General features: G+C 36.0%; 3 protein-coding genes across 6 annotated transcripts in view; 1 reads left to right on the forward strand and 2 right to left on the reverse strand.

The window, feature by feature from the left end:
* baz1a (bromodomain adjacent to zinc finger domain, 1A) overlaps nucleotides 1–13,870 on the reverse strand; it is a 30,358-nt gene extending 16,488 nt beyond the window's left edge. For 3 of the 4 annotated variants that reach the window (XM_073869980.1, XM_073869981.1, XM_073869979.1), the window contains exons 1-13: nucleotides 13,712–13,870; nucleotides 13,256–13,399; nucleotides 10,140–10,418; nucleotides 6,002–6,151; nucleotides 5,798–5,896; nucleotides 4,567–4,654; nucleotides 4,305–4,439; nucleotides 3,802–3,862; nucleotides 3,550–3,709; nucleotides 3,328–3,418; nucleotides 3,054–3,192; nucleotides 1,498–1,644; nucleotides 1,273–1,368 (exon numbers count right to left, since the gene is read on the reverse strand). In XM_073869980.1, the coding sequence (XP_073726081.1) occupies nucleotides 1,273–1,368; nucleotides 1,498–1,644; nucleotides 3,054–3,192; nucleotides 3,328–3,418; nucleotides 3,550–3,709; nucleotides 3,802–3,862; nucleotides 4,305–4,439; nucleotides 4,567–4,654; nucleotides 5,798–5,896; nucleotides 6,002–6,151; nucleotides 10,140–10,418; nucleotides 13,256–13,368 (1,558 nt within the window). In that variant the 5' untranslated portion in view covers nucleotides 13,369–13,399; nucleotides 13,712–13,870. The remainder of the gene's footprint in view (nucleotides 1–1,272; nucleotides 1,369–1,497; nucleotides 1,645–3,053; nucleotides 3,193–3,327; nucleotides 3,419–3,549; nucleotides 3,710–3,801; nucleotides 3,863–4,304; nucleotides 4,440–4,566; nucleotides 4,655–5,797; nucleotides 5,897–6,001; nucleotides 6,152–10,139; nucleotides 10,419–13,255; nucleotides 13,400–13,711) is intronic. The other variant, XM_073869982.1, reaches the window with a different exon arrangement.
* Nucleotides 13,871–14,501: 631 nt separating this feature from the next.
* Nucleotides 14,502–18,624, reverse strand: LOC129417200 (uncharacterized). The gene is made up of 8 exons (XM_055171706.2): nucleotides 18,411–18,624; nucleotides 18,187–18,308; nucleotides 17,531–17,669; nucleotides 17,328–17,449; nucleotides 17,069–17,179; nucleotides 16,878–16,984; nucleotides 16,168–16,267; nucleotides 14,502–14,828 (listed from the first exon to the last, which is right to left on the reverse strand). The coding sequence occupies exons 1-8, from the start codon at nucleotides 18,505–18,507 to the stop codon at nucleotides 14,706–14,708; spliced, it is 921 nt and encodes a 306-aa protein (XP_055027681.1). The 5' UTR covers nucleotides 18,508–18,624; the 3' UTR covers nucleotides 14,502–14,705.
* A 270-nt stretch (nucleotides 18,625–18,894) lies between these two features.
* On the forward strand, nucleotides 18,895–25,315 carry srp54 (signal recognition particle 54). Its single transcript, XM_073869983.1, has 17 exons — nucleotides 18,895–19,047; nucleotides 19,335–19,445; nucleotides 19,586–19,688; nucleotides 19,785–19,868; nucleotides 19,950–20,042; nucleotides 20,212–20,316; nucleotides 20,419–20,485; nucleotides 20,572–20,629; nucleotides 20,727–20,877; nucleotides 22,555–22,703; nucleotides 22,798–22,891; nucleotides 23,007–23,100; nucleotides 23,444–23,517; nucleotides 23,825–23,933; nucleotides 24,036–24,206; nucleotides 24,344–24,439; nucleotides 24,691–25,315. The coding sequence occupies exons 3-17, from the start codon at nucleotides 19,611–19,613 to the stop codon at nucleotides 24,780–24,782; spliced, it is 1,515 nt and encodes a 504-aa protein (XP_073726084.1). The 5' UTR covers nucleotides 18,895–19,047; nucleotides 19,335–19,445; nucleotides 19,586–19,610; the 3' UTR covers nucleotides 24,783–25,315.
* The last annotated feature ends 615 nt before the right edge of the window (nucleotides 25,316–25,930 follow it).

Here is a 25,930-nt window from a genome sequence, read left to right on the forward strand (position 1 = left end):
ATAAGGAGACATCTGGGACCAGGGTTGAAGAACACTGCTGTAGAAGATTAAAAAAAAAAAAAAAGTATATACATTTTAAACAAGTTTTTTCTACTTTTTCAACTCATTAAAAAGTTTGACTAGTGTAATGGAGCACAAAAGGTAGAATGTTAGGAACTGAAAAACAGCAGCCTAGATTTTCATTCATTGCATCTTTTGTCCATACAGTGAAAGTAAATCGTGCACATTCAGCCTTACAAAATAGAAAGTCACAACAGTATTGTCATGTTCAGGTGAAAATGTAAATAAATTCAAGACAAATGCCACGTAGGTGGGTGATTCTCACGAAACCATTGAAACACCACGGCACTAACGATTTTAGCTTTAAAATGTGTAATATAGTAAAATTAAAAAGCATCAGAATTAACACAATACTGTGTTCTACCTTGCACAATGTGTGATTTCAACATAAGAATTTATAATTGTAAATTTTATCTCATTTTCTGCTGAAATTCTCATTACCGCAATGTGTCCGGCTGTGTTTGAACATGCGTTATGTTGTAATTTAATCAAATTAACACAAAAATATTAAGAAAAAAAAACAAATGGATGTTTTGCTAGACTACTTTAGATGACAGAAAAAATATTTACTGAATATTCATGTATAATAATAATAATGAAGAAAAATTAGGAAAATGATGTGTCCATGCCTGATGTTCTCATCCTCCGCAACACTTTTTGAGAACAGTTTAAGCACACATACAGAATTTTAATAAAGTTTGATTTTGAGTGACCAAGCACATGGTCCAGTTACTTCAAGATGGCTACCAGGTAAGATCATTTTTTACAGTTAATTTGAAATATTGTCTTGTCAGAATGCTTACACGACATTTTGATTATCATTACCGCAACAGATGCTTATTAAATGTTAATTTAATTAATAGAACCATAATACTTTGATTTTAAATGCATGTGCAGAATCTCCAAATTATGTTCTTTCAGGTTTGTCATGTCATTTTAAAAATATGTCAGTGTTGATGTTTTCTGACTGTTGCGGTAATGAGATTTTTTAGGACTCATTTTATAAATTATGTTACAAAAAGTGTTAAATGATAAGTAAAAGTTAAGTTAAATTAATGTTCCCATTTACTCCAGACTTTGTTTTTCAATGTCTGGTGGGAAAAAAAGTAAATGTAAGCAATTTTTACATTTTCATGCTTGACATTTTTAAAACCAAGTTTTCGTGAGAATCACCCAGGTGATCAAGACAGACTATTTTCGTGCATAATATACCTTGGTGGAGCTGCGGCCAGGCAGCAGCCAAAGATGCCACAGCGCTGATGGCAGACTGAGTGGGATCGGCATCGTCCTCCAGAGCCTCAGTAAGATCTGACAATCACATACACACAAACACCTGAAAACACTGAAGGTAACTCACAAAGACTCAGCAATTTTATTGAACACAGAACAACTTGTGGGACAAACCAATGCAATAGTGGGACAACAAACCACCCTAACCTTTGGTGTCTGCTTCTGCCAACTGGTCCTTGGCTACTTCCTCCTGCTCCTCTGCCAGAGCCTGAAATATCGCTGACAGGAAGAAAAAGAGCAGCTCACAGAGAGGGCCCTCAGGATTAGAGCCGACCAACGCTTCCTCCAGAACCTCTGTCAACAACAACATTCAATTCCAACGCATTAAAGATTTCACTCTGGCACACAAAAAAAAAAAACACTAGGTCAGGGGTCTTCAACTACTTTTCTTCGGGGGCCAGATTTTAAAATTGTAAATATGACGCGGGCCAAACTTTTACCCCTATTTTTACTTTTGATATATTTTTTACTTTTACCATATATGTGTGTGTGTTGTTGTCATTTTTGTTACTTTTGTTGTAGTATATTTGAAAAAAAAAAAACATTAAAAACATGCATTTTCAAAAAAAAAAAGAAAGAAATTAAAAGCCTTTTAATTACTGAAAACTCATATTTTCTTTATTAATATTTAAAAACAATTGCAGTTTAACATGTAAGAGCCAAATGTTAATAGTAAAAGTGTAAAAGATCAACATATTTTGTTTATAACTGTTTAACTTTCATTAATTGTTACATGGCAAGTATTCACAACATATAGCCAGTCTTCTCCTAATGACTAAAATTGCACTACATGTTTTCTTTTTTTAATATTTTATATATACATAGGCTAAACAGCCTTTCCATTGTACATTACATACAGATATAATTGTCGGGAGTTCGCCCCCTAGTGGCAGCCGTAACGAAAAATGTAGTTTAATCGTAAATCTGTCATGGGAGAGAACCTTTAATCTACGAATATATGTATAGTTAATATAATAATTTACTTACCAGTAATTAAAGTATTCAAGTGTTACTGATAAAGTAAAACAAAAAATAATTAATAATTTTAACTTTGCACACAGTTTTGATCGGAACACACTGAAATACATCACTTCCGGTCGCCGCGTCGCATGCGGTGTAGTCGCATAAGTTTGTTTTCTTGAATGCATCCAAAGCTCGAATTGGATCAGATAATTACGCACCCGCAGATGGTTGGCACACCACACAGCCCCTTTCTGTGTTGTACAGTGTAAAGTTAAAAGTAACCACGCTGAATTTAAATCAGACTATGGTCGTTTCTCAATAAGGCTGCAGCCTCCGGAGGTCGCATTTCCAGGCTGCATACGTCATTAAGTCTAATTTCAGAATTTTAACAATTATAAAGTTGACTATTATTCTTAGTTAATCGTAAATTGTTGTAATATGCTTATGATTTGTGCATGTAATTCTCTGTTAATTTAAACTTGATGATGAATGCAGTCTGCATATGCGACCTCCGGAGGCTGCAGCCTTCCGATTGAGAAACGGCCAAAGGTGACCGGCGGGCCGGATAAAGATGATTGGCGGGCCGCACTTGGCCCGCGGGCCGCCAGTTGACTAGCCCTGCACTAGGTAAATATTAGTTGGTAAGCCTAATTGCTACAGTATTTGGATACACAGTGGGTGGAAATAACATGACATTCAATAATGCAATCCATTTACAGCTAACTGCTGTAGTATCTTACCCAGTGTTATGCCATCAGGAAACTCGTCCTTCAGGTCAAACAGCTCTCCGAACGCATGCAGAAACTCTAGCACCATAAGAGCGTCGCCAAACAGCTCCGGAGGAAGACGCGTTTTAACTGGCAATGGTTTTGGAAGCTCCTGATTGGGGGCAAATTCAATAAGAACAGCTCGTTAAATATGTATGGGTCATGATGGCCACCCTATAAAACCAACTAGTCGATCAGTGAGGTCAACTGATCTTGACTATGTGATTATGTCACAAGGGATGTTTACCTTAAGATCATCACACTCCATGTCCTCTCGAGGTTTACTCCATAACTTTAGTCGTTCTGCGTATTTTTTCTTCTCCTCTTTCAGCTTCTCTCGTTCCTAAAATGCATAACATGAAACGTGTTTAGAGATATAGACTTAAAATTAAAACTGAACCACATCATCCAAAAATGCAATTAATATAAAACTATAAAAATGTAAAACTGAAGATGAGATGCATTGAAACGTTCCCTCTCTTTCTCCACCTTCATTCGTTCCTTCTCCTCTTTTCTTCTCAGTTTCTCCTCTTCGATTATCTTTCTCATCTCCTCTTTTCTTTTCTCCTTGCCTTCCTTTTCTCTTCTTTTGGCTTCCATCAGATCTTCTCTCTCTTTCTTGAATTTATCTTTGTAATGCACGGCAGAAAATGTGTAAATAACATAATTTACTTAAGACACATTACAATTAAAATCGCAGTATTTCACATCTGAAACTTACCCATGGACATCATTTGTTCTTTCTGTTGCATTAGTTTTAATTTCTCCTCAATATAATTCATCTACAAAAAAAAAAAATTCTCCATCAAACCAATTTTTGCCATTTACACAAATAGCAAGCCATACGTGTAATTATTGTAAATGTATGTTCTCTCAATTATGTTAGATTTAGGGCTGCCTAATAATAAGTCACGACTATTCGTTTGCAGAATAAAAGTTTTTGTTTGCACAATTATTATACACAGTACATCAACAAATATTATGTATATATAAATTCAAACACATGTATGTATACTTTTAAGGAAAAAAATATATGGATATAATAAATATTTATATTTACATTTGCATATATACAAATGTTTATACACATGCAAATATTTCTTAAATATATACACATGCATGAGTGTGCATTTATATATACATAATTATTAAAACACATTAAACACACATTTAATATGTAAACAAAAACTTTTATTCTGCACAGGTAAGCAAAGAAACACAAACCTCAGTTGGAGAAGCACAATTTGGCCGACGACCTCTGCCCTTTACTGGTGGACTGAAGGCAAACACTGGGGGCTCGTCCGGAAAAAAGTGGGAGAGACTCTGTTCGGGTAACTTATATTTTGCAACTGTCGATGGCTGGAAATAACAGAAGCACATACGTATTTTTAAAGACATCTAATTTCTAAATAATATAAAAATATGACAACAAGTTGTCAAGCAAGTTCTTCCTAAACCACTGACTTTTATATTTCACACATCTTACCTTGAGTCTAATGGTCCCGTTTATCGGTTCACAGTGATGTTTAAGAAGCAGCTTCAGTCGGTCTCGACTAAAAACATTCTTCTTACGACTATGAGATGAAACGTCATAAGAAAAAGACAGCAAAATGATCAACAAACATGCACAGTTTTTCTTACTTCACAAATAAGAGCTTAAACTTTTTTACTGTTAGTATATTAGGATATGCTATGATCTAAATACCAGTACTGTTTTTGTTATGTTTTGATATTTAAACAAAAACAAGTAAACTTACAGTTTATGAATTAATTGAATATTCCATTTTCTTAAAAGAAAAATCCAGATAATTTACTCACCACCATGTCATCCAAAATGCCGATGTCTGTCTTTGTTCAGTCGAGAAGAAATTATGTTTTTTTGAGGAAAACATTGCAGGATTTTTCTCATTTTAATGGACTTTAACAGACACCAACAATTAACACTTAACTCAACACCTAACCGTTTTTTTTCAACAGAGTCTCAAAGGACCACAAACAATCCCCAACGAGGCATAAGGGTCTTATCTAGCGAAACGATTGTCATTTTTGACAAGAAAAATAACAAACATACACCCTTAAAGCACAACTTCTCGTCTAGATCCGGTCGTGATGCGCCAGCGTGACCCCACGCAATACGTCATGACGTCAAGAGGTCACAGAAGACGAACGCGAAACTCCGCCCCAGTGTTTACAAGTGTGTTGAAAGAGGACCGTTCCTACGTTGTTGTATGTCAACTGATACTAATTAATGTCTTTGTGTCAGTTTATTGTTTACAATGGTCCGCAAATGTGCGTTTTATATATGTAACACGTGACCTCCCTACGTCACTACGCATTTACGTTAGGTCGCGCTGGATCGGATCTAGACGAGAAGTTGTGCTTTAAAAGTGTATATTTGTTGTTTTTCTTGTCAAAAATGACAATCGTTTTGCTAGATAAGACCCTTATGCCTCATTTAGGATTGTTTATAGTCCTTTGAAACTCAGTTGAAAAAAACTGTTACGTGTTGAGTTAAGTATTGATTGTTGGTGTCTATTAAAGTCCATTAAAATGAGAAAAATCCTGTTTTTAAAAAAAACATAATTTCTTCTCAACTGAACAAAGAAAGACATCAACATTTTGGATGACATGGTGGTGAGTAAATTATCTGGATTTTTCTTTTACGAAAATGGAATATTCCTTTAATATCTAGTAAAAAAAAACATGTATAAACTCACCTAATCTGAGCAGCTTTCACTACTAATGGTTCACAACCCTCAGGGTTGACAGGCTGAACTTTGTATTTAAACAAAGATGGATTGATGGCTTTCTTCCTGCTTCCAATGCAAATTCACAAGCACACGATTTAGATGAAAATCAGCATAGGCAGAGACTTATGAAGAATTACATTAATGTATGCCAAGACAGTTTTGAGCACTGACCCATTAGATGGAGTTTTGGGAGAAGTGACTGTGGTCTCCTCATCACTGTCGCTGATGACAATTGAGTCGCCCTCCATATGATGTGTAACATGGCCATTAGCTGTGCCATTGGAATAGGGAGGTATGACCTCCAATATCTTACAGTGTTGTCTGTTGGTCACAAAAGCATTACATTAAACCAGACATCTGAAGGCAAAGATATCTTCAAATAAAAAGCGTCAACCATTTACCAATTAAAAACCTGTATATTTTACATAGGCATTATACACATTGTCTCTGTGTCAATCTAAAGCCCGGAATACACTGCACGATTTTTGTCCTCTTATAAGATCATTACCTTATCACACTGTGCGACATGTATCGTTTAAACTTGGGTACGACAGGCGTGTAGACTGTATGATGATGACACGGAAGCTTCGGCGGCTGCGTCACACGTTGCGCAACGTCACCAGCATGCGCTCGTGGTAAACAAATACTGGCGCGCAGGTCGTAGCAGCAAACACACTGTGCGGTGATCATGCCGAATTTCTGACACTGTCAGAAAACTATCGTAGGCTATCTTTGCATGCAAGACCGGGAAAACGTCCGTCTTTGAACCTCTCTCACTGTACGACATAGGACCACCGATGGAGAGCCACGATCACAGAAATCGCGACGATAGTTTCACGATGGCAATCTTTCGTCTGGGACAGCCAATAATCGTGCAGTGTATCCCGGGCTTAAATATTACAGTATTATAAAGCATTTTGGGGCGGTTTCACTTTAAGCGTGATCCTGCGATTAAATTAGCTGGTTATCCATCCAGAAGCAGAGAACCAACCAGGAGTCTCCCTATTTCCCATCCAAAAAGACCCCCCAAGCCTCTGTCTACCATTGAGGTACAATGTTTGTCTCACGGCTGGTTGCCTTAGCAGAAGCCATGATGCTGTCTGGGGCAACTCCTTGTCCAGCCAATCAGAAATTCTCTAAGCTCCACCCTATTTATTTCTGTTATCTCCAAAGAGCAAGGTCAGCTCATGATGGCTGCCTCTGGTCCTCCATTACAGTACAGGATACAAGCTTTCTTTACAGCTTTCTTTAAGGTCAAGATCAGGTTCACGGAGTCTATTATTATCTTTAAACTCATGGTTGTGCTGGGTTGGCACTTGTTTTCCAGGTTTGATAATGGACCGTATAGAAGGCTGCCAAAGCTTAAAAAAATACAGGCCATATGGGTGGGGACATATCAATGAACATCTGGATGTTTCTCTTCAGTTAAGCCGTTGCCTGTTTTAAACAGCTTTATACAGCAACACTATTCACGATTCACAATCCCTTCAATAGTATTGTGAATCATCTAGATTTTGTTTAGTGTTTTTATCCTTAGGAGGAAAAACAACTCTTCCTTTGTCTTAAAAGTATAGTTGACCGAAAATGGAAACTTGTGTATATGTAATACTAACATTAGATTTTTTGAAGCCTATCTATCACCAGTAAAAGGAATCCATATGATTCCGGTGGGTTAATATATCTTTTGAAGTGAAACAAAAACAATACATTTTTGAAAAAAATGAGAGATTTGTATTTTGAGAATATTTAGTGTTTGAATGTAAACACATATAGATCAGAAAATTGCAGCACACCGGTTTGTAAAACGATCATTGGTTTTTGCCAGTCTCATGACTAACTGTCGATAATGTGTTGTGAGCAAATTGTGTAAAATATTTCTTTATTATTTATGCAAATGAACAGTATTTATGAAACAGACAATTATGACCATAAATTACCATATTTCCGGGCATAATTTGGCTGGTGCTGCGTCTTATAGACAGGTGCGCCTTTTAAGTCAACATGAATTAATTTTGACATTTATGAGGCAAGAGACATCATTACCGTCTACAGCCGCAAGTGTCCGCTATATGCTGCTCCTGTATTTGGGTGATTCTCACGAAACCATTGAAACTAATGATTTTAGCTTTAAAATGTGTAATATAGTAACATTAAAAAGCATCAGAATTAACACAATACTGTGTTCTACCTTGCACAATGTGTGATTTCAACATAAGAATTTATAATTGTAAATTTTATCTCATTTTCTGCTGAAATTCTCATTACCGCAATGTGTCCGGTTGTGTTGGAACATGCGTTATGTTGTAATTTAATCAAATTAACACAAAAATATTAAGAAAATAAATAAATGGATGTTTTGCTAGACTACTTTAGATGACAGAAAAAATATTTACTGAATATACATGTATAATAATAATGAAGAAAAAATAGGAAAATGATGTGTCCATGCCTGATGTTCTCATCCTCCGCAACACTTTTTGAGAACAGTTTAAGCACACATACAGAATTTTAATAAAGTTTGATTTTGAGTGACCAAGCACATGGACCAGTTACTTCAAGATGGCTACCAGGTAAGATCATTTTTTTACAGTTAATTTGAAATATTGTCTTGTCAAAATGCTTACACAACATTTTGATTATCATTACCGCAACAGATGCTTATTAAATGTTAATTTAATTAATAGAAGCATAATACTTTGATTTTAAATGCATGTGCAGAATCTCCAAATTATGTTCTTTCAGGTTTGTCATGTCATTTTGAAAATATGTCAGTGTTGATGTTTTCTGACTGTTGCGGTAATGAGATTTTTTAGGACTAATTTTTTAAATTATGTTACAAAAAGTGTTAAATGACAAGTAAAAGTTTTTAAATTAATGTTCCCATTTACTCCAGACTTTGTTTTTCAATGTCTGGTGGGAAAAAAGTAAATTTAAGCAGTTTTTTCATTTTCATGCTTGACATTTTTAAAACCAAGTTTTCGTGAGAATCACCCATTTATGTAATTCAATGGATTCAGTGATGTGGAATGACGAGCCTGTGAACTCCATGCTAGTTGGCTTGTTCGGTTAATTTAGCCTATTCAACCGTCCAGGTGAGTTCTGTATGCTATGGTTTATCGTTTAAATAACTGATAATATTACTTTAAAGTACAGACATCTATTCTACCTGCTGTTCTGTCTGCTATTGTTTAGTTGAATAACTTGTCTTTCCAGATTAAATGTCTGTTCTTCGGCTTGGATTTTGTGAAATAATTTTCTAAATAAATGCGACGTATAGTCCACTGCGACTTATATATGTTATTTCGTCTTAATGACACATTTTTGAATTATGCGACTTATACTCTGGAGCGACTTATTGTCCAGAAAATATGATATTCAACTAGATTTCCAGATTTGGCATTAAAAGGTATTTTAAAGATGCCAAATGCATTGAAATATGTTAAATTGTTCTCTGATATCTACACAGAATGTATTTAAATTATTAAGTGCAAAAATTATCCAGAGATGATTTTACATGTCCATTTACAACCCTACGATTTGCCCTTAGATTGAAATGGTCAATTATTACCTTATTTGAAAGGGTTATGAATAATTATGTCGAGCTCTGCACTGATTGGCTGCTTCTCAGAGCAGTTCAGTAGCTCTGTGTGTGTGCAGACAGACCTTATGTTGGAGCCTGTATCAGACAAAGATACAGATTTTGAGGAATTATCAATTATTCTGAGATTGGAAATGGACGTTTCTGAGTGGTAAGTTTGTGTTTTTTCACGAACCTGCAAAACGTAACTGTAACATTTTGCATTGTAACAACATTGTATTAATTTAATATGTAATTTAATGTTTGGGCTCTACTTCTCGACTGTAATGTCAAAGTTGGTGTTATGTTGAGATTGGCCTGTTTTCCAGTGGCCTTTTCCATGCACAAGGTTTACATAATGAGGAGGAAATAATTGTGTTTAAGGCTCACGATATGTTCATTACCATGTACAGAACTCGTATTATTCATCTATGCCTAGAAAAATACAGTTTTTCATTCTACGGCATCTTTAAGACGATTAAAAAAAACACAGTTAGCCCTCTACTGTAAACCTACTGTGTAAATAAGATTATTTAAAAATGATGGTGCCTAAGTGCTTTTACCACTAATGCTTAGTTTGCACGGAGCCAAAAAATTAGCTTTCAACAGTGAATAAATTAAAACATGGCCTCTAATGGGTCATTGTTTTACTTCTAAACAACCTGAACCTTTGAATGTATGGTCTTGTTCATGTTGATGAATTATGGATGACAACAATAACTGACATCTTACCTGGTACCAGAACGACTGACAACATCCACCATCTCTCCGAGAAAGAAGCGCTCTTTGACGTAGGCGTACACATCATCACATATCTCGTGCAGTCGATTGCGGTGTGTAAGTGCTGTAAGGTGCAGGAGGGGGACCATGAGCGCAGCGGGAAAGTTTTGAAGATTTTGCTTGGCCTTCTTCTCACTATCCAGGGCCTCCTGGTAGGTCAGTCCAGGTTTCCCTGTCACTGCACAGCTCCATACCAGGCTGTTACACAGAATGGTCCTCTCGAAAAATTCACTGTTGAACAACACAAGGTGTTAAATGAATACTTGCACAGATATAAAGTACTGCTTAAATTTAAGCCTTGCCAAAAGGTTTGTTTTGATGACAACAAACAGACTGACTCACACGCCTACCACCTAAAGCTTGTGGAAAAATAAGCTAAAAACACAGTGGTTGATATTTACCACAAAATTATGTTTCCAATAACATTTTAGCCATCCAAGCAAATAAAACTGATGGTTTTTAAATTACATTGGTCCATTATCACAGACAAGCCTTAGATTATGCCATCCATAAGGCGATTTATAGTTCCGCTCCGTAGCTACGCTGTAGGTTGTGCACGTACCTCTCCAAAAATGTAACAACGCATCAGTTCAGTTGGTCTGCTAGAACCCCTCCCGTGAGATCAAAATCTGTGTCACATTTCTTCTTGCAATGGTAAAAACAAAGATGGACCAAATTGAGAAGCAATATTTAACAATGTGTATGATACTCTGTATACACAGTACCGATCTGCATGTGTAATTGCACACCAATGCAAACAACGACGCAGAAGTATAAATGAAAACTGATGCTTAGCCTATAGCACAGGTCCTATGCAAAACTATAAATCGCTGAGGCTACGTTTACACTAGCGCGTTTTCGTCCCTACTGGCGTTTCAAAAAGTTATTTATGATGTTTTTATAAATGCGACTTAGACAAAACATTACTGATGTGGATTTTGAGACAAAACAGCAGCACTGTTATATTTTAAGATATATCAGAGCAAGTTGTTATCAGTTAAGACAGCTCAAACATGCATTTTAGTCTAGGACTGGACTGAAGCCTTGCATGTCGCAATTTTGATCATCAGAAAAGTGTGCGCACCGCCAGATTTTTAATACCCTGTGTACATTGTACACGTAAGTCGCACATGTGCATACAGGCGAATGCAGTATGTAGCCTTGGAGATGCAGTGCATTTTGCCACAATGTGCATGCTTCAAATGTCTGCGTATATGTACAAGTCAAATAAACTATATTTTGCAAGGGAGTGCACTCGACTGGGAGCATACACGTTAGGGCTGTAACAATTAATAGTGCAAATGTGCGTTTTTTTCAATAAATGAATTAACGAATTACGGTGAAATTCTGGTACATCCAAAAGCCAGAGGGCGCTCTCGTGCAGAACCTTCAATTGTGTCACACAAGAAATACCATTACAAACAGTAGGTGTTTCTCAATGTCAAGGAAGGATCCTCGGAAGCCAGAATTTCGAGTATGCTACATCATTGACATCCGTCGAAGGAGTGTTCCAATGTCGAGGATCCTCGGAATTTCAACCAAGGGCTGAGTCCTTTGTTCGAAAAAATATCCAATATACAGGAAAGGATGCATATGTGTAGCTTTCGCGCTCTCAAATCACCCACAATCCTATGCGCGCAGCGCCGAAAGCACACCTTTTCACTGACGTAATTATGTGCACTTGCTAGCCGGTTCTATTTAAGTGTTCTCCAAATGCTAAAGAGGAGCCTCACCTAGCCTCTAAAGGAAGTGACTTGGAAGGACCAGTCCTGCCAAGGAAGTATCATTGACATTGAAAAACACCTACTATTCCAGAAAATGTCAATACGAATATTTATATCCTGTTCTTCAAATTGTTTCAGGTATTTTCATAATAATAAAGAATATTTTGAATGATTTTGTTTAACGAGTGTTTCACGTTCACGAAATTCACCTTATAAACGACTCAATGACTTTAGATTGATAAGGACTTCTTACTGACCAAAACACCAAAACCAAAACACCGTAGTATCGCAGCCTTGCGATTCAGAATACATTTTTAATGGGATACGCGATTTATCGTCACAGCCCTAGTACACGTTAAAAAAAAGAGACTATACTCTCGGCTTAATTGTAAACATAAGTACTTAAGATCTTGTGATGCATTGACATTTCACTGGTCACACTTTATGGCTTTTATTATTTTCAAATATTTTTTTGGGGCAGACTTTTAGAGTTCCAAACTACTTGGTCTTCATATTTAGCAACTTCCTATTCCAGCCCTATGTGATCATCATTGGGTCTAATGGGTCAACTTTCCAAGGGCTGACATTAAAATAATGCATCACAACAACTGATTACCCATAATTAACAGAGAGCCACACTTTGAGATCAGTTTTTAGAGTCGTTTTAACCTAGTAGTTATACTTTTTGGTCATTATAATCTTACTCATACCAGCCCTATGACCAGTAAAGTCCTAATATTGACAAAAGCATTAAAATTCGTTTCTGTAATGGTCACACACACATAGACATATACACACACTAACAATAGCGCGACCACGTTTCTAGCTACAGTACAACATCCTGTGTGTGAATGAGATCTGCCCCATCCTCGCTAACACCCCCCCAAAAACACCAAACCAGGGGCTTTTCGTGCACATCCCACTTGTGATCTGACACTATTTAAGCACGCATAACATACATATGCACAGTTTAAGGATGTTATTCACTCAGTGTGGTCTCTAAATCGTGGTTAAGTTGGCTAAACGGAGCTAACTAACTAGCAACCAACTCTGTTAGCAAAGGCCCTAACTGACACCTGCCGGGTGTATGCAAAAACTCTCGAGGCTTTATAGATACACGACTATTTAACACCAATGCTGTTGGGTTAGAAGAGATTGTGGTATAAAATACCACAAGTAACTTAGAGAAATATGGGTTGTTATTAGTATTGATAAAGAAATTTAAAAGTTTTAAGCAAACTGTCTCCATTGCTGTCACTTCTGTTGTTAGTTTTTGAAGTGTTATGGTTGGCATCAAAAGAGAAGTTCAGACAAATTAATACAAATAAAATGAAAATCGCTTACTCATAGGTCCTGAAGATTTCATGCGTGACTTTACAGAGGAATACTTCTTCATCTGGTCTGAGATCAGCGGGCGGTTTCTGCCTCACGAAGGGCTTTTTGTGAAGAAGCGGCATCTTTGCTTTCTCTTTATCTCTTGCCCCGAGACTTTCAAAAACAACAAACACAAAAGACAAACAGAAAGTGAGAAAATGTCCAATTAATACAAATCCCTTAAAGTCAATCACATCTTTATTTCGAAACTCGTCGAAAGCGGTTGCAGGAAAGCCGTTAGGTTAAAAAAATTAAAAATGCTAACGAAAGCTTTTGGTCTTTGTTAATGACACGCGCTTCCCGGGTGACGTTCAAAATCCTGCCCACATGTTTCGCCGCTTTGAATTTATACCGAATATAAAGCTTACAACCGCCATCCATATAACAAATAAACCCGGAATTTGGGTGAGTTAAAAACATATTTACCGATTTTATGGTGTAGGAAAGATAATCTGATTGGAAATTAAATGAAAATACAGAAGTATCCGTGTATGCCCCACTTTGCCGAGCGGGGATATTGAGCGCCGTGTTGACGACAAGTTTTGATCCGCTCTAGTTCACTTACCGACCGGGTAGTTCTGGGGTGGAGCTTTCTCGATCATTCTGTCATTCCATTGGGCGATTGGACTGCCAATCACGCATTTGCATCCAATGGTAAGAGGCAAAAGTGAAAACAATTTTCCTTTCATATTAACCGCTTAAGATTCATGTGTTTCGTATGATTTTTTCGGCTCAATATGCTAAAATATGCGACTGTAGACTAGTAATTATGTGGTTGGAAATAAAAGATCAAGTGTTGTTTTTCAGTTTTATATTTCCCTTTGTCAAAATTTGTATTTTGCATTTATTATGATAAATATGTCCATTTACTTTACTATATAGAAAAATATTATTTTCCACATAATTCTAAACTAACCATTTTACATTGAAATATGTTTACAAAAAACTTTGCTGAATTTGCATAAGGAGGCATTAACCCCAAATATAACACATAAATTGCCGTAAAGGCACTGTCTCCGCCTGTAAAAGAAAAAACATGTTCAAGTGTTCCCTCCTCTACTTCCTGTTTTAACAGAAAGAGTGGGAGACCAAAATTATTTTGAACAGTATCATGCAAAACCAAAGAAGAAAGTAAAGTTTATTATCTATCGATGACAGCTACTTTAAACCATTGCATCTTCTGAACAACATGAGGATTGTGCGCAAAACTAAGAGAGTGTTTTACTTTTTCATTTATTGCATAAACTAAGTATAAATTCATTCAATATACAGTATGCCATCAAACTCAATGTTTTTACAAATGTCACTATAAGATACAGTCTGAAGAACAACTCTGTTAACATAAATGATGCCTCATTGAGGTTAGTCATTTTTAGTGGTTCCACTTTATCAGAAAAGTCTACAGTTTCTCTTCTGAGGATTACAGAACCCTGTAAAGATGAATTTGCTTGAGAGAATCGGCATCTGTGTCATTTTTTACATAAACAGTGTAATCAAGTGGTACTTCCTCTATCCACTGGCTGAGCGGTAACCTCTCCAGAGACTGAAAAACAACAAGAGAACACAAGAAAGGTCACATTAATGACACTTCCCAGCAAGCAACAAACATAATTTCCCCGTCTAGACCTGATATAGTCTGACTTTGAGTATTCCACCTTTAGACAAAATAATTTTTTAATGTCGTTTTTACCAAAATAACTTCTGAGAATGTTTAATAATTTAAATGCATATTTGCATGTTTAACTTATAAGAAAATTGATCTGTTTTAAAGTTTTTTTTAGAAGTATTTTATATGATTATTGTTATTATTACCTGTTATTAGACCTTTATCTGTTAATTAAAAAATTTTGGTACATAAAACGTATCTGTGAATTTTGCATGAGTTCTAAGTTATATTGTAGTGTTGTGTAATAACCACATGACATGCAGATTAAACAAAGTAAGTGTTTTGTTAAAGCAATAAGCCCCAAGAAGCAGTGGGTTACCAGTGCATTCTATAACAGCTAAGGGGCGTTGTAAGAAACCCTCTTAAAAAAAACCTTAGCTGTTATAAAATGCACTGTAACACCACTGCTTCGCGGGGCCTACCGCTTTTATAAAACGGTTACTTCATATGCATGGCAGGATTTCATAAAATAAAACACAAGTTACAAGTTGTAATTATATTAGTACAAATATTAGTCTTCCGCCAAACAAAGTAGTTCCCCAAAATCAAATATGGCTGCAATGGAGTGCAGGAGTTCCCAACCAACACAGACGCAGCAAAGAAACAATGAAAATATGATTTAAGACTGTGGTGTTAATTTTTATAAATCAACATTCATCTAATTTATACATTAAACAACACTAAAGGGTTTTTGCTCTTTGCTCTCCCTACAGGTTGGAAGCGGAATTGTCCATTACCACTGTCGTAAATAATTTAGCCTACTGCAGCAAAGCTGGCTCTGATTGGATTGTAGGTCTGCCTACAAGTTTTTGTAGTTTTCACTTGAACTACAGATCTGCGACCCGCTGGTTGGAAACTTCTTTAGTGCGGTTTTGGCCGATAGAGGGCTGCAAAGCGAATGTGAAGGTGCCGTTCACCCTGTTTCGAGTGGATGAATGACTGAAACTTTTTTGGAAACGTTATTTTAATGTAAAAAAACTCTTTAACTCTTCAGCAGTAAGGGGCGTGTCTACTAACCAACATCGTTTTCTGGGTTGCGTATGTGTGGGGTGGGTCTATCAAAAGAAGGTCCAGATTCTATTGGGGTAGAGGCGTGTTTGTTTAGGTGATTTCAAATGTCAACATTGGCTTTCAGAGATCATGCACCCCGCCTTTAATGGCAAACAAAAAGACTGATGGTTTATAATAGTAGAGATTTTACAGTAAAGCTTCTTACAACATTTTCTTGAAGTAGAGCAAGTGACTCTTGAATGCTGGGTACAGTTACCAACAGCGCACCTTTCTTTCGGAAATTTTGACTAATAAACTGCCAAGCTCTGCAAATAAAGACATAAAAAAAATGTACATTTTTGTTACACAAGAACATACTTGCAAATCAATTTCAACTGTGATTTGAAATTGGCTGTGAAGTTTCAGCTCAAAATACCTCACAGATCATTTTATTATACCTTGTCCAAAATGCCCCTATTTGATTGGGAGCAAAAATGCGTTGTTTACATGTAACTCTCACTCCCTTACCAACAGACAGTGAGCACTTTCGATCATACACATTTATCGATTAAATGTGTTTGCTACGATATTGTAGCACTAATGCAGCTGCATATACCACTGCATTAGTGCTACAATATGTTAACAAACACATTTATAACAGCTTTTGGGTCAAATTAACCAGTCAGTCAGTGGCCGTGGGCGGAGCTTTATCAGTGTGACGTCACATTAACAAGAGAATCAAAGCAGCATGTCTAATGAGCCTGCTTTGGTTTAAATGGGAATTAAAAAGAAGGATAGGGTGGATTTTTTCATGGGAGGGTTGTTGTGTTCACACACTGCCAACACACATTTATGTCCAAACACATTGTAAAAGGATTTTGCATAATATGTGCTCTTTAAGCTATTATAATTTCACCACTAAACGTTGTCACTTACTGCATTTGATCGCTTGGTTGCATAAAGTATTCAAACACGTTGTTCATAATTAAAACATCTGCATTCTGCAATAAGGTAGACTGAGATCGGATATCTCCATGTATCACCTGTGCAGAGACACAATGAACATCTATATAAATAAACAAAACTACAAATTGATCACTGTACAGTAATACAAAAACATATAAGACCTGAATCCTATCACTGAAGCCATATTTCTCCACAGCCATTGTTTGAAGTTGGACAAACTCTAAACTTATTTCAACCCCCACAAGCTGAGCTGCTGCACTGTAGAGGTAACCCTGATAAGAAAAAAAAATTCATATTCATCAGAAATTCTAAATTTATAGAAATTTGTGTGGGATCATTAACACAATAAAATTTCAATTATATTAAATTACATTGAAGAAAATTAAACAGTGTGGCAAACAAACCACCATTAGAAATTACCCCATATAAGACAGCTCCTAGTCTGGATCCCACATCCATCACTAGTTTTCCTGTGAGGTCTGGAAGAACACTGTGGAATAGGAATTTGAGTTCCGGAATGGAGAACGAATGAGAAATGAACTCTGAAACAGAAAAGCATTGTGTTACATCTTCATTTTTGCATTTTATGCAGTTATGTTGTGTGTATCCATGCAAAAACCTACCCAACGGTGCTGTTCTGTGAGATCCACAACTGAGGCAGTAGTTGCGACTCATTTTTCCCTCTTCACACAGTGAATCCACCATTTCATCATCATACAAGAATGCATCCACATGCACCGTGGGATGAGTTTTCTGACAAGTCTATAGTTAAAATCACACTTTAGGATTAATAATAAAAAAATATTCACTTAAACACATGAAAATCTGACTTTTTCTATGTTTGAGTGCTATAATTTGGTCCCCAGTGCTTCTATAAACATAGAAAATGTGAAAATTTAAATTAAAAACCCAATAACTTAGTTTTGGTAAACCATTTTCTGCAAACATGTGAAAAAAAGTCATTGAAATTTGGCTCCCCTTGTGATGTCAGAAGGGGATAATACCGCCCCTTAATCTGCACTATCCAACCACAGCACTGCCATTTAGTGCCGAGTTTAACTCATTTGCATGTAAAAGGACACACCCAAATTAGTTTTTTCCCACATTTTTGCAATTTTAACATGCTATAATAAATGAACTTCACATGTACTCTTGGGACACCAAAGATTTATTTTCATCTTAAAAAGTATTTTGAAATGTCCTCCTTAAGGAAAGTGTGGAATATTAAGGTAAAATCCTGAAACACTAGTAAACACTTGAGTTGACAAACAATACAGACCTTCTGTATAGCCATGGTTTCTGAGGGTGCCATAGCATCCAATGGTAGGGAAGCCCTTAGGTCCTCTGCGATACTCTGAAGAATAATACTTTGATTATCCACCAGGAAATCGTCCAGATCATCTAAAAGTGTGGATATAAAATCACAACTTACTGTAATTTTTATATTTGGTGATGGCCAATTTAATTTTAGCTGGTAAAAAAGTGTCAAAAGTCTGTAATTACCAGAGGTTCTCAACCACTCGACCAGCTGTGGGAGATGTTGTCTGTCCGTTTTGGACAACACCTGCAGAACTTCATTTTTAGCATCGTTCAAATTCATCGAGTCAGTCTTTTATAATCTGAAAACACAATTTTGGCTATATGGGCAAGTGTGAGTGAGCAACACATGGGTCCGCTGCTCCATCACGAATCACGAGGGGTGTGTGCTTATGTTTTAAGGTAGAACCAAAATTGTACGATAATGAGGTAAACGTGATGATGTCAAAAAAATAGTTAAAAACAATTACAGTTTTAATTTAGTCATAGTTTTTTTATTTAATGACTGTGAAGCATAAATACATCAATTGTTTATTTATAAAAATTGCATTTACAGCTGCGACACCTTAAATGCTCTAGATTCCGCCTTTTGAGCAAAACCTAATTTAAAAGAATATAAATGTATGTAAATATTAATTTATGTGTATATTTTAAATACAAATACTATAAACAATGAGCGAATATAGTTTATAAATATTATATTATATTTTAAATAAAGGGCTTTTTTTTGACCCGGAAGTAAAACGTTTTTTCAGGAAGTTTAGTATTGGATGACGTTTGTAGTCGGGTTTCCACTCGGAGAAACAGCTGCTGCGAATTCACGGTAATATGTAATAAAACATTCATTTTATTTATGTCAACACCTTGAATGTTAGACAGAACAAAAGAGTCGCTATTGTTTCTCCTAAATCGAGAGTTGAAAGCTGTTGTTAGTTTATGAGCCACGTTACTGCGGTTAAAACGGCTGTCTGGCCTTATTTTGATATACAGAGGATTTAACAGAGCAGGCATTCAGACTTACAAAACAACAGATTAAACAAACAATTGCGGTTTTATAAGATATATATTTAAATTCCTCATTCGCGTTGTAATATTTTTGTTTTGAAACAGATTTTTTGGGCTGGTTTTACTTTAATCCTACGGTCCTGTGGTGAGCAGTGACGAGAAGATTGTTTTGGGGGCAACCCCCACTGTATTGGAAAGACCTCATTCTTTATACAAGTAAGAGGATACAGGAGATGATCAAACACACTTTTAACCCCTTTAATGTCTTTAATACTATCACTCAAGTCTTGGCATCTAAACTGTGTCTGCTTTTCTAAATCTCTGTAGCCTGTTGTAATCAGATTTCTGTGTTGTAGGTTGGCAACTCACTAAACCGCAAACATGGTTTTAGCTGATCTGGGTAGAAAAATAACCTCAGCTTTGAGGTCTCTCAGCAATGCCACCATCATCAACGAAGAGGTACTTAGAAAATCTACCATCAAGCTTTAAAATCACCTATAAAGATATAATGGCTCAGTGTAAAAACATTGATGCTGATATATTTGCAATTTTTAGGTTTTAAATTCTATGCTAAAAGAAGTCTGCGCAGCTCTGCTGGAGGCTGATGTCAATATCAAGTTGGTAAAACAGCTCAGAGAGAATGTCAAGTAAGTAATGGGGTTCAAATTGAATGGTAAATGCATTATACATTCTCCAATTCGTTATATATAACCGCTGTATAATGTCAAGGGGGCCATTGATCTGGAGGAGATGGCCTCTGGGCTAAACAAGAGAAGGATGATCCAGCATGCTGTTTTTAAGGAGCTTGTCAAGGTAGATTGTTATATCTTTCTCATTCTTTAAAAATAAATTATTGGGTTCTTCACAGATTTCTGTGGTGCTGTTTTGATGATGGTGTCATCTTTGCCAGTGTTGTTGATCATTGTGTATAACTTAAATTATTAGAAATAAAGACGATTAAAACGGATTGCTTCTGTTTCAGCTTGTGGATCCTGGAGTTAAAGCCTGGACTCCTACAAAGGGCAAGAACAATGTTATCATGTTTGTGGGACTTCAGGGCAGTGGAAAAACCACAACATGCTCCAAGGTGAGCAGTTCTTATAGGATTAGCTGCATAAAGTGCATAAGTATCAAGCTTAAAAAACTGTATATTTAGTAACTTTTTATATTGTGTGTTTATGTAATTTAGTTGGCATATTACTACCAAAGAAAAGGATGGAAAACATGTTTGATTTGTGCTGACACATTCAGAGCAGGTAATTCTGACTGTGTTTCTGTAACATATTATGTTCTCCAAGGAGGAGCGTTTTTTTTTTTTTAACATTTTTGTGTGTTTTTAAAGGTGCCTTTGACCAACTCAAGCAAAATGCAACAAAAGCCAGAATACCCTTTTATGGGAGGTAATAGCCCAATAAAAACGTTGTTTTTCCCAGACCTCATTATTTACATTGTGTATGTCTGCTCACCATACCTAAACATCATTTTGTGTGAATTCAGTTACACAGAAATGGATCCAGTCATTATAGCTGCAGAGGGTGTGGAAAAGTTCAAGTCAGAAAATTTTGAAATAATCATTGTGGACACCAGTGGCAGACATAAACAGGAAGAATCACTCTTTGAAGAAATGCTTCAGGTTTCAAATGCTGTGGTATGTAAAGGATTTTGTATGTTTTGTATGTGAATAGTAATCAGGATAGTAAAACATGCAAAAAAAAAACTTTCTACCCATTTCAGTTAAAAGCTTGGATTTGTACCTGACACATTTTTATGGTCTCCAACTCTCCATGTTACAAAAAAAAATGAAAATTACCCCATAATTTACTCACCTTCAAGCCATCCGAGATACATATGCCCATCATCTTTTAGACTAACGCAACATGAGTCAATTTAGTATTTTCCAAGCTTTATAGTGGTAGGAAACAGGGTCCATGACTTTCAAGCCCAAAAAAGTGCATCCGTCCTTCCCAGAAGTAATCCACACTGCTCCAGGGGTTTAATAAAGGCCTTCTTTAGAGGTGATTTTGTAAGAAAAATATCTGTATTTAAAATTTTATAAACTATAATAACTAGCTTCCGTTAGCTGCCAATGCGCATTCACCATAGAGTTTCCTCGTAGAACGTAGTGTATGATATGTAGTGACGAACAGTGGAGAGACCAAAACAACGGCAATCATGAAAAAGAAGTCTAAAGCAAGGATTTTAAAGAAAATGGCAGAGGTTTTCGATATTAAGCAAGAGGATATAGACTACCTGTAGCTTAAAGGGGTCATAGAAAAATTAGACTTTTTTCATGTTTAAGTGCTATAATTGGGTCCCCAGTGCATCTATCAACCTAGAAAATGTGATAAAGATCAACCCAGTAACTTAATTTGAGTAAGCCTTTTTCTGCAAGCATGTGAAAAATTAGGTTGTTCAGATTTTGCCTGTTTTGTGAGGTAGGTAGCAAGGCGAATTACAATAATACCGCCCCCTTTATCTGCACTATACAACCACAGCACTGCAATTTAGTGCAGAGAGAAAGAGAGAGAAAGGAAGGACTTGACAGCACAATTGAGTTTCAATTGCAACAAACCACCATCATTATGATCAGTGTTTGCATTTCATCAGCTCATTTGCATTTTACATGACGCACCCAAAAACGGCACACTTTTGCTCAGGCCTACAAATTTGCGATTTTGACATACTATAATAAATTATCTATATGGTATTTTGAGCTTAAATTTCACATACACACTCTGGGGACACCAAAGATTTATTTTACATCTTAAAAATATCTCATAATATGACTCCTTTAAACAACTCCAAATGCATGATCATCGTGAGAGTCTATTCTCACTGGATGCCACGCATCATACACCGCACATAATATAATATCTACCGGAAGCTGGTTTTTGTAGTCAAATCATGGGGTATTTTTCATTTTTGCCAAACTATCATTTTGAAAAAGGTACTGATTAATTTTAGATAACAATAGGCCTGCACAATATTTTGGGAACCTGATAATGCAATATTTTATTTTCTATGATCCAAATTGCGATAGGATAAATACTAGATAACTTCACCACATGGCTTCAAAAGCTTTGTTTTATTTTTGGAAAAAATGCTCTGCATGTTCTGCGATGTAACTACTCCAAATGTGCACATTGCAGTGTCGAAGGTTTTGCAACTGTAATTAAACCTAAACGTATAGCAACTACATGTTTGTAAAGTTAATTTCGGGATTGATTTGCTTGTACGTTTGCATAATTTACTGTTGTCATTAAGTTCATATAACAAGATCACTGTAAAGAAGTTGTTATTCAAGTCATATAATCTGTTTTCACAGCAACCTGACAACGTAGTGTACGTGATGGATGCTTCCATTGGTCAGGCTTGTGAGGCTCAAGCTAAAGCCTTTAAAGACAAGGTAGATGTGGCCTCTGTTATCGTCACCAAACTGGATGGCCATGCCAAGGGTGGTGGTGCACTCAGTGCGTAAGTACAGATTTTAGAGTTTCCAGTTTTAAATAAACATTTTATCGTTTTAGCCTAATTAATGCAGCATTTGACACAAGTTTTATGTCTACAGTGTGGCAGCCACGAAAAGTCCCATCATATTTATCGGTACAGGCGAGCACATTGATGACTTTGAGCCTTTTAAAACTCAACCCTTCATTAGCAAACTGCTCGGTAAGGTTTACATATACTGACTAAACGTTAGTTAAAGATTAAAGACATTTAACTGTGAAAAGTTATATTTATTGTTATTTAAAAATAGTTTTTAAGTATTCTCTGTTTCTGCTCGGTATGGGTGACATTGAAGGACTGATTGATAAAGTAAATGAACTAAAGCTTGATGATAATGAGGAGCTCATTGACAAGCTCAAACATGGTAAGATGATTTATCAACAATTAAAGAGCTCGGATGCAAAACCCTCTAAATCATGTTTTTTTATCAGACTTTTAATGGATTTTGCATACAAACCGGTATTTCTAAATGACCCTTGGCTGGTATGTAAAAGATTTGAAGCGAAAGTATTTGATGAACACACAATGGGTGCCGAGAGCACTCGGTTAATATCATTATCATCATCATTTTTGACCGTGGCGTTTTGCGGCTTCTGCATCTGAGCTCCTTAATAATTATAAGAATGCTTTGGCAACATTGCTTTATCAATTGTATGATATATGCCATTGCCTATATTTTTATATAACATGTGACATCTCTACATTAGGTCAGTTTACACTCAGAGACATGTATGAACAGTTCCAGAACATCATGAAGATGGGACCGTTTGGCCAGATCATGGTAAAGCCAACTTTATCTAAGATGTTTAATGGAAAGTTTACCCATCCAATCATTTACTCTCCCTCATGTTGATCTAAATCTGAGTTGCTTTCTCCTGTTGACCGTAAAATAAGACATTTTGATAAATGATAGTAACCACACAGTTGGCGGTAATCAATGGGTATGTTAGCTGTGTGCTTGGTGCAATCATACAGGTTGAGTAAATGATGACATAATTTAATTTTTTTGGGTAAACTATCCCTTTAAAATATGGTTACAAAGATGTTAAATTCTGTTTACACAGCTAACCTTTTTGCTATGTTTTTAGGGCATGATCCCAGGCTTTGGAACAGATTTTATGAGCAAAGGAAATGAGCAGGAGTCAATGGCCAGATTAAAGAAGCTTATGACAATAATGGATAGTATGAATGACCAAGGTTTGTGTTTAATTTTTTTTTCAAAGCTATCAGTTTTGCATTTAATTCCTGAAATAGTTTTTAAAGGTGATAAATTCAGATGAAGTTATTGTGTTTACTCAGAACTTGATAACAAAGATGGTGCCAAGCTCTTCAGTAAGCAGCCCAACCGAATCCAACGAGTGGCCCGTGGATCCGGAGTGGCAACCAGGGATGTACAGGAGTTGCTCACACAGTACACAAAGTTTGCTCAGATGGTCAAGAAGATGGGAGGCATCAAAGGCTTATTCAAAGGTTGAGCTTTTTGTTTATCATTCATTTAAATACCAATGGTAATCATTTTGCATCAGATGCTTGTTAAGATGATTCAAGGAAAGTGTTGCTTGATCATTCATTTTAAATTTATTACTCATGGTATGGTTGTTTTGAAGGAGGAGACATGTCCAAAAATGTTAACCCATCCCAGATGGCAAAACTAAACCAGCAGATGGCTAAAATGATGGATCCTAGAGTGCTTCACCACATGGGTATGAGCTTTAAAGACTTTAACTAACATGCCTGAGTTACTAGACAATTATCTTGAATGCAGATGAGGTGCTTGTTGACAAGTTTGAGATGTTTGTGAAGTTTTTAAATACCTAAAACTGCTTAAAAATCTAATCAAAGCTTTGTAATGTGATGGAAACGCTTTTTTGAAACTAATGCAGTGAAGTCCTGCAAGCGATTCGTCTAAAATTGTTGTAGAAGCTGTGCTCAAAACATCTCTCTTTGTTTAAAGGTGGTATGGCTGGATTGCAGTCCATGATGAGACAGTTTCAGCAGGGAGCTGCTGGTAACATGAAGGGCATGATGGGATTCAACAACATGTGAACTTCTGAGCATGCAAAAGAATCTATTGGTTTTAGTAAACAAAACCTGGGTGGATGAAGGTGGTTTGAATCTTATGTCTTGCCACAGGTAATTTAATTCTTAAAGCGGTGTAAAACATTAAATGCTCATTAACATGTATGTAAAGCCCAGTGTTTGTGCAGTGGGGACAGTTTGATGAAATCTTGTTTTCTGAGATGAACCAAGTGATGTTTAAAATGTCAGGGTGCTCAGCTTGACAAATGTACACACAGACATATGAGTGCTTCAATATGTTGCCAGACTCTGGTAACTGACCACTTTTCACCATCTCTAAACCGGGATAAAAGATAAAGAATGATTTTACATTATCTGCTATGATCTTCATAGCAAAAGATCTTCATAAGTAGAAATATTGATTTATTGTATAATTTCTGATTTCTTGCCATAGAAGAGCTTTGGCTTTGTGTTGGAGATAAATACAGTAGTTGCATAATAGTCTGTGGCAATATTTTGTCATAATGTTATAATAAAATTTATATGGCAACATTTTAAAAGCAGTTGTCTTTGATTTGATTGAGGTGTGTCATCCAATGTTTGCTTTTTCAGGCTTATCTATGGAGTCATGTTTATAAAGGCAATTGCTAAGTTGTTTTCTTAACTTAAGTATGCACATTTGCACAGATTATTAGTTAAACCTAATGCTCATACTAAGTACATACCAATGTCAATAATAGTCTTTGTGTTGCATGCCTGGTTAACAATGCTAAAACAATCTGTGCTTTAAATAAGCAAATCATTATCATACAAATCATAATGTAAAGAACATTCTGTTTACATAACCTTGAAATTAATATTGACTATGTAAGGTCCTGTCAAAGATCGAAACCAATGAGTGAAATCAAACTTTGATCCACCTAATCTCAAAATGAAGTTGTTGTGATACTTTCACCTGGATTTTATAGACAGGGTCACGTATATACAATCCATTACACTAAACTTATCCCTAATTTCATATGCATTCAACATACCTACATATACCCAGATAGATTTTTATTATTTAGAAATGTTTAGCATTAACTTAAAAACTATGCGTTACACAGAAGTACACGATAAACTATGAAATATAAAATTGATGAATGTAAAGAAATTCAATATATAATACATAAGTA

This window comes from Misgurnus anguillicaudatus, chromosome 7 (genome assembly GCF_027580225.2).
Source record: "Misgurnus anguillicaudatus chromosome 7, ASM2758022v2, whole genome shotgun sequence".
In the NCBI taxonomy this organism is placed as follows: Eukaryota; Metazoa; Chordata; class Actinopteri; order Cypriniformes; family Cobitidae; genus Misgurnus; species Misgurnus anguillicaudatus.

Excerpts from the sequence above, each read along its gene's own strand:
- LOC129417200 (XM_055171706.2), bottom strand. The coding sequence starts at position 18,507 with ATGAATTTGAACGATGCTAAAAATGAAGTTCTGCAGGTGTTGTCCAAA. Across the intron at positions 17,180-17,327 it reads TAGGAGCTGTCTTATATGGG|GGTTACCTCTACAGTGCAGC; the intron begins GTAATTTCTAAT and ends TTTTCTTATCAG. Across the intron at positions 16,268-16,877 it reads CAACCAAGCGATCAAATGCA|AGCTTGGCAGTTTATTAGTC; the intron begins GTAAGTGACAAC and ends CTTTATTTGCAG.
- srp54 (XM_073869983.1), top strand. The coding sequence starts at position 19,611 with ATGGTTTTAGCTGATCTGGGTAGAAAAATAACCTCAGCTTTGAGGTCT. Across the intron at positions 20,043-20,211 it reads TTTTTAAGGAGCTTGTCAAG|CTTGTGGATCCTGGAGTTAA; the intron begins GTAGATTGTTAT and ends CTTCTGTTTCAG. Across the intron at positions 22,704-22,797 it reads GGTGGTGGTGCACTCAGTGC|TGTGGCAGCCACGAAAAGTC; the intron begins GTAAGTACAGAT and ends TTATGTCTACAG.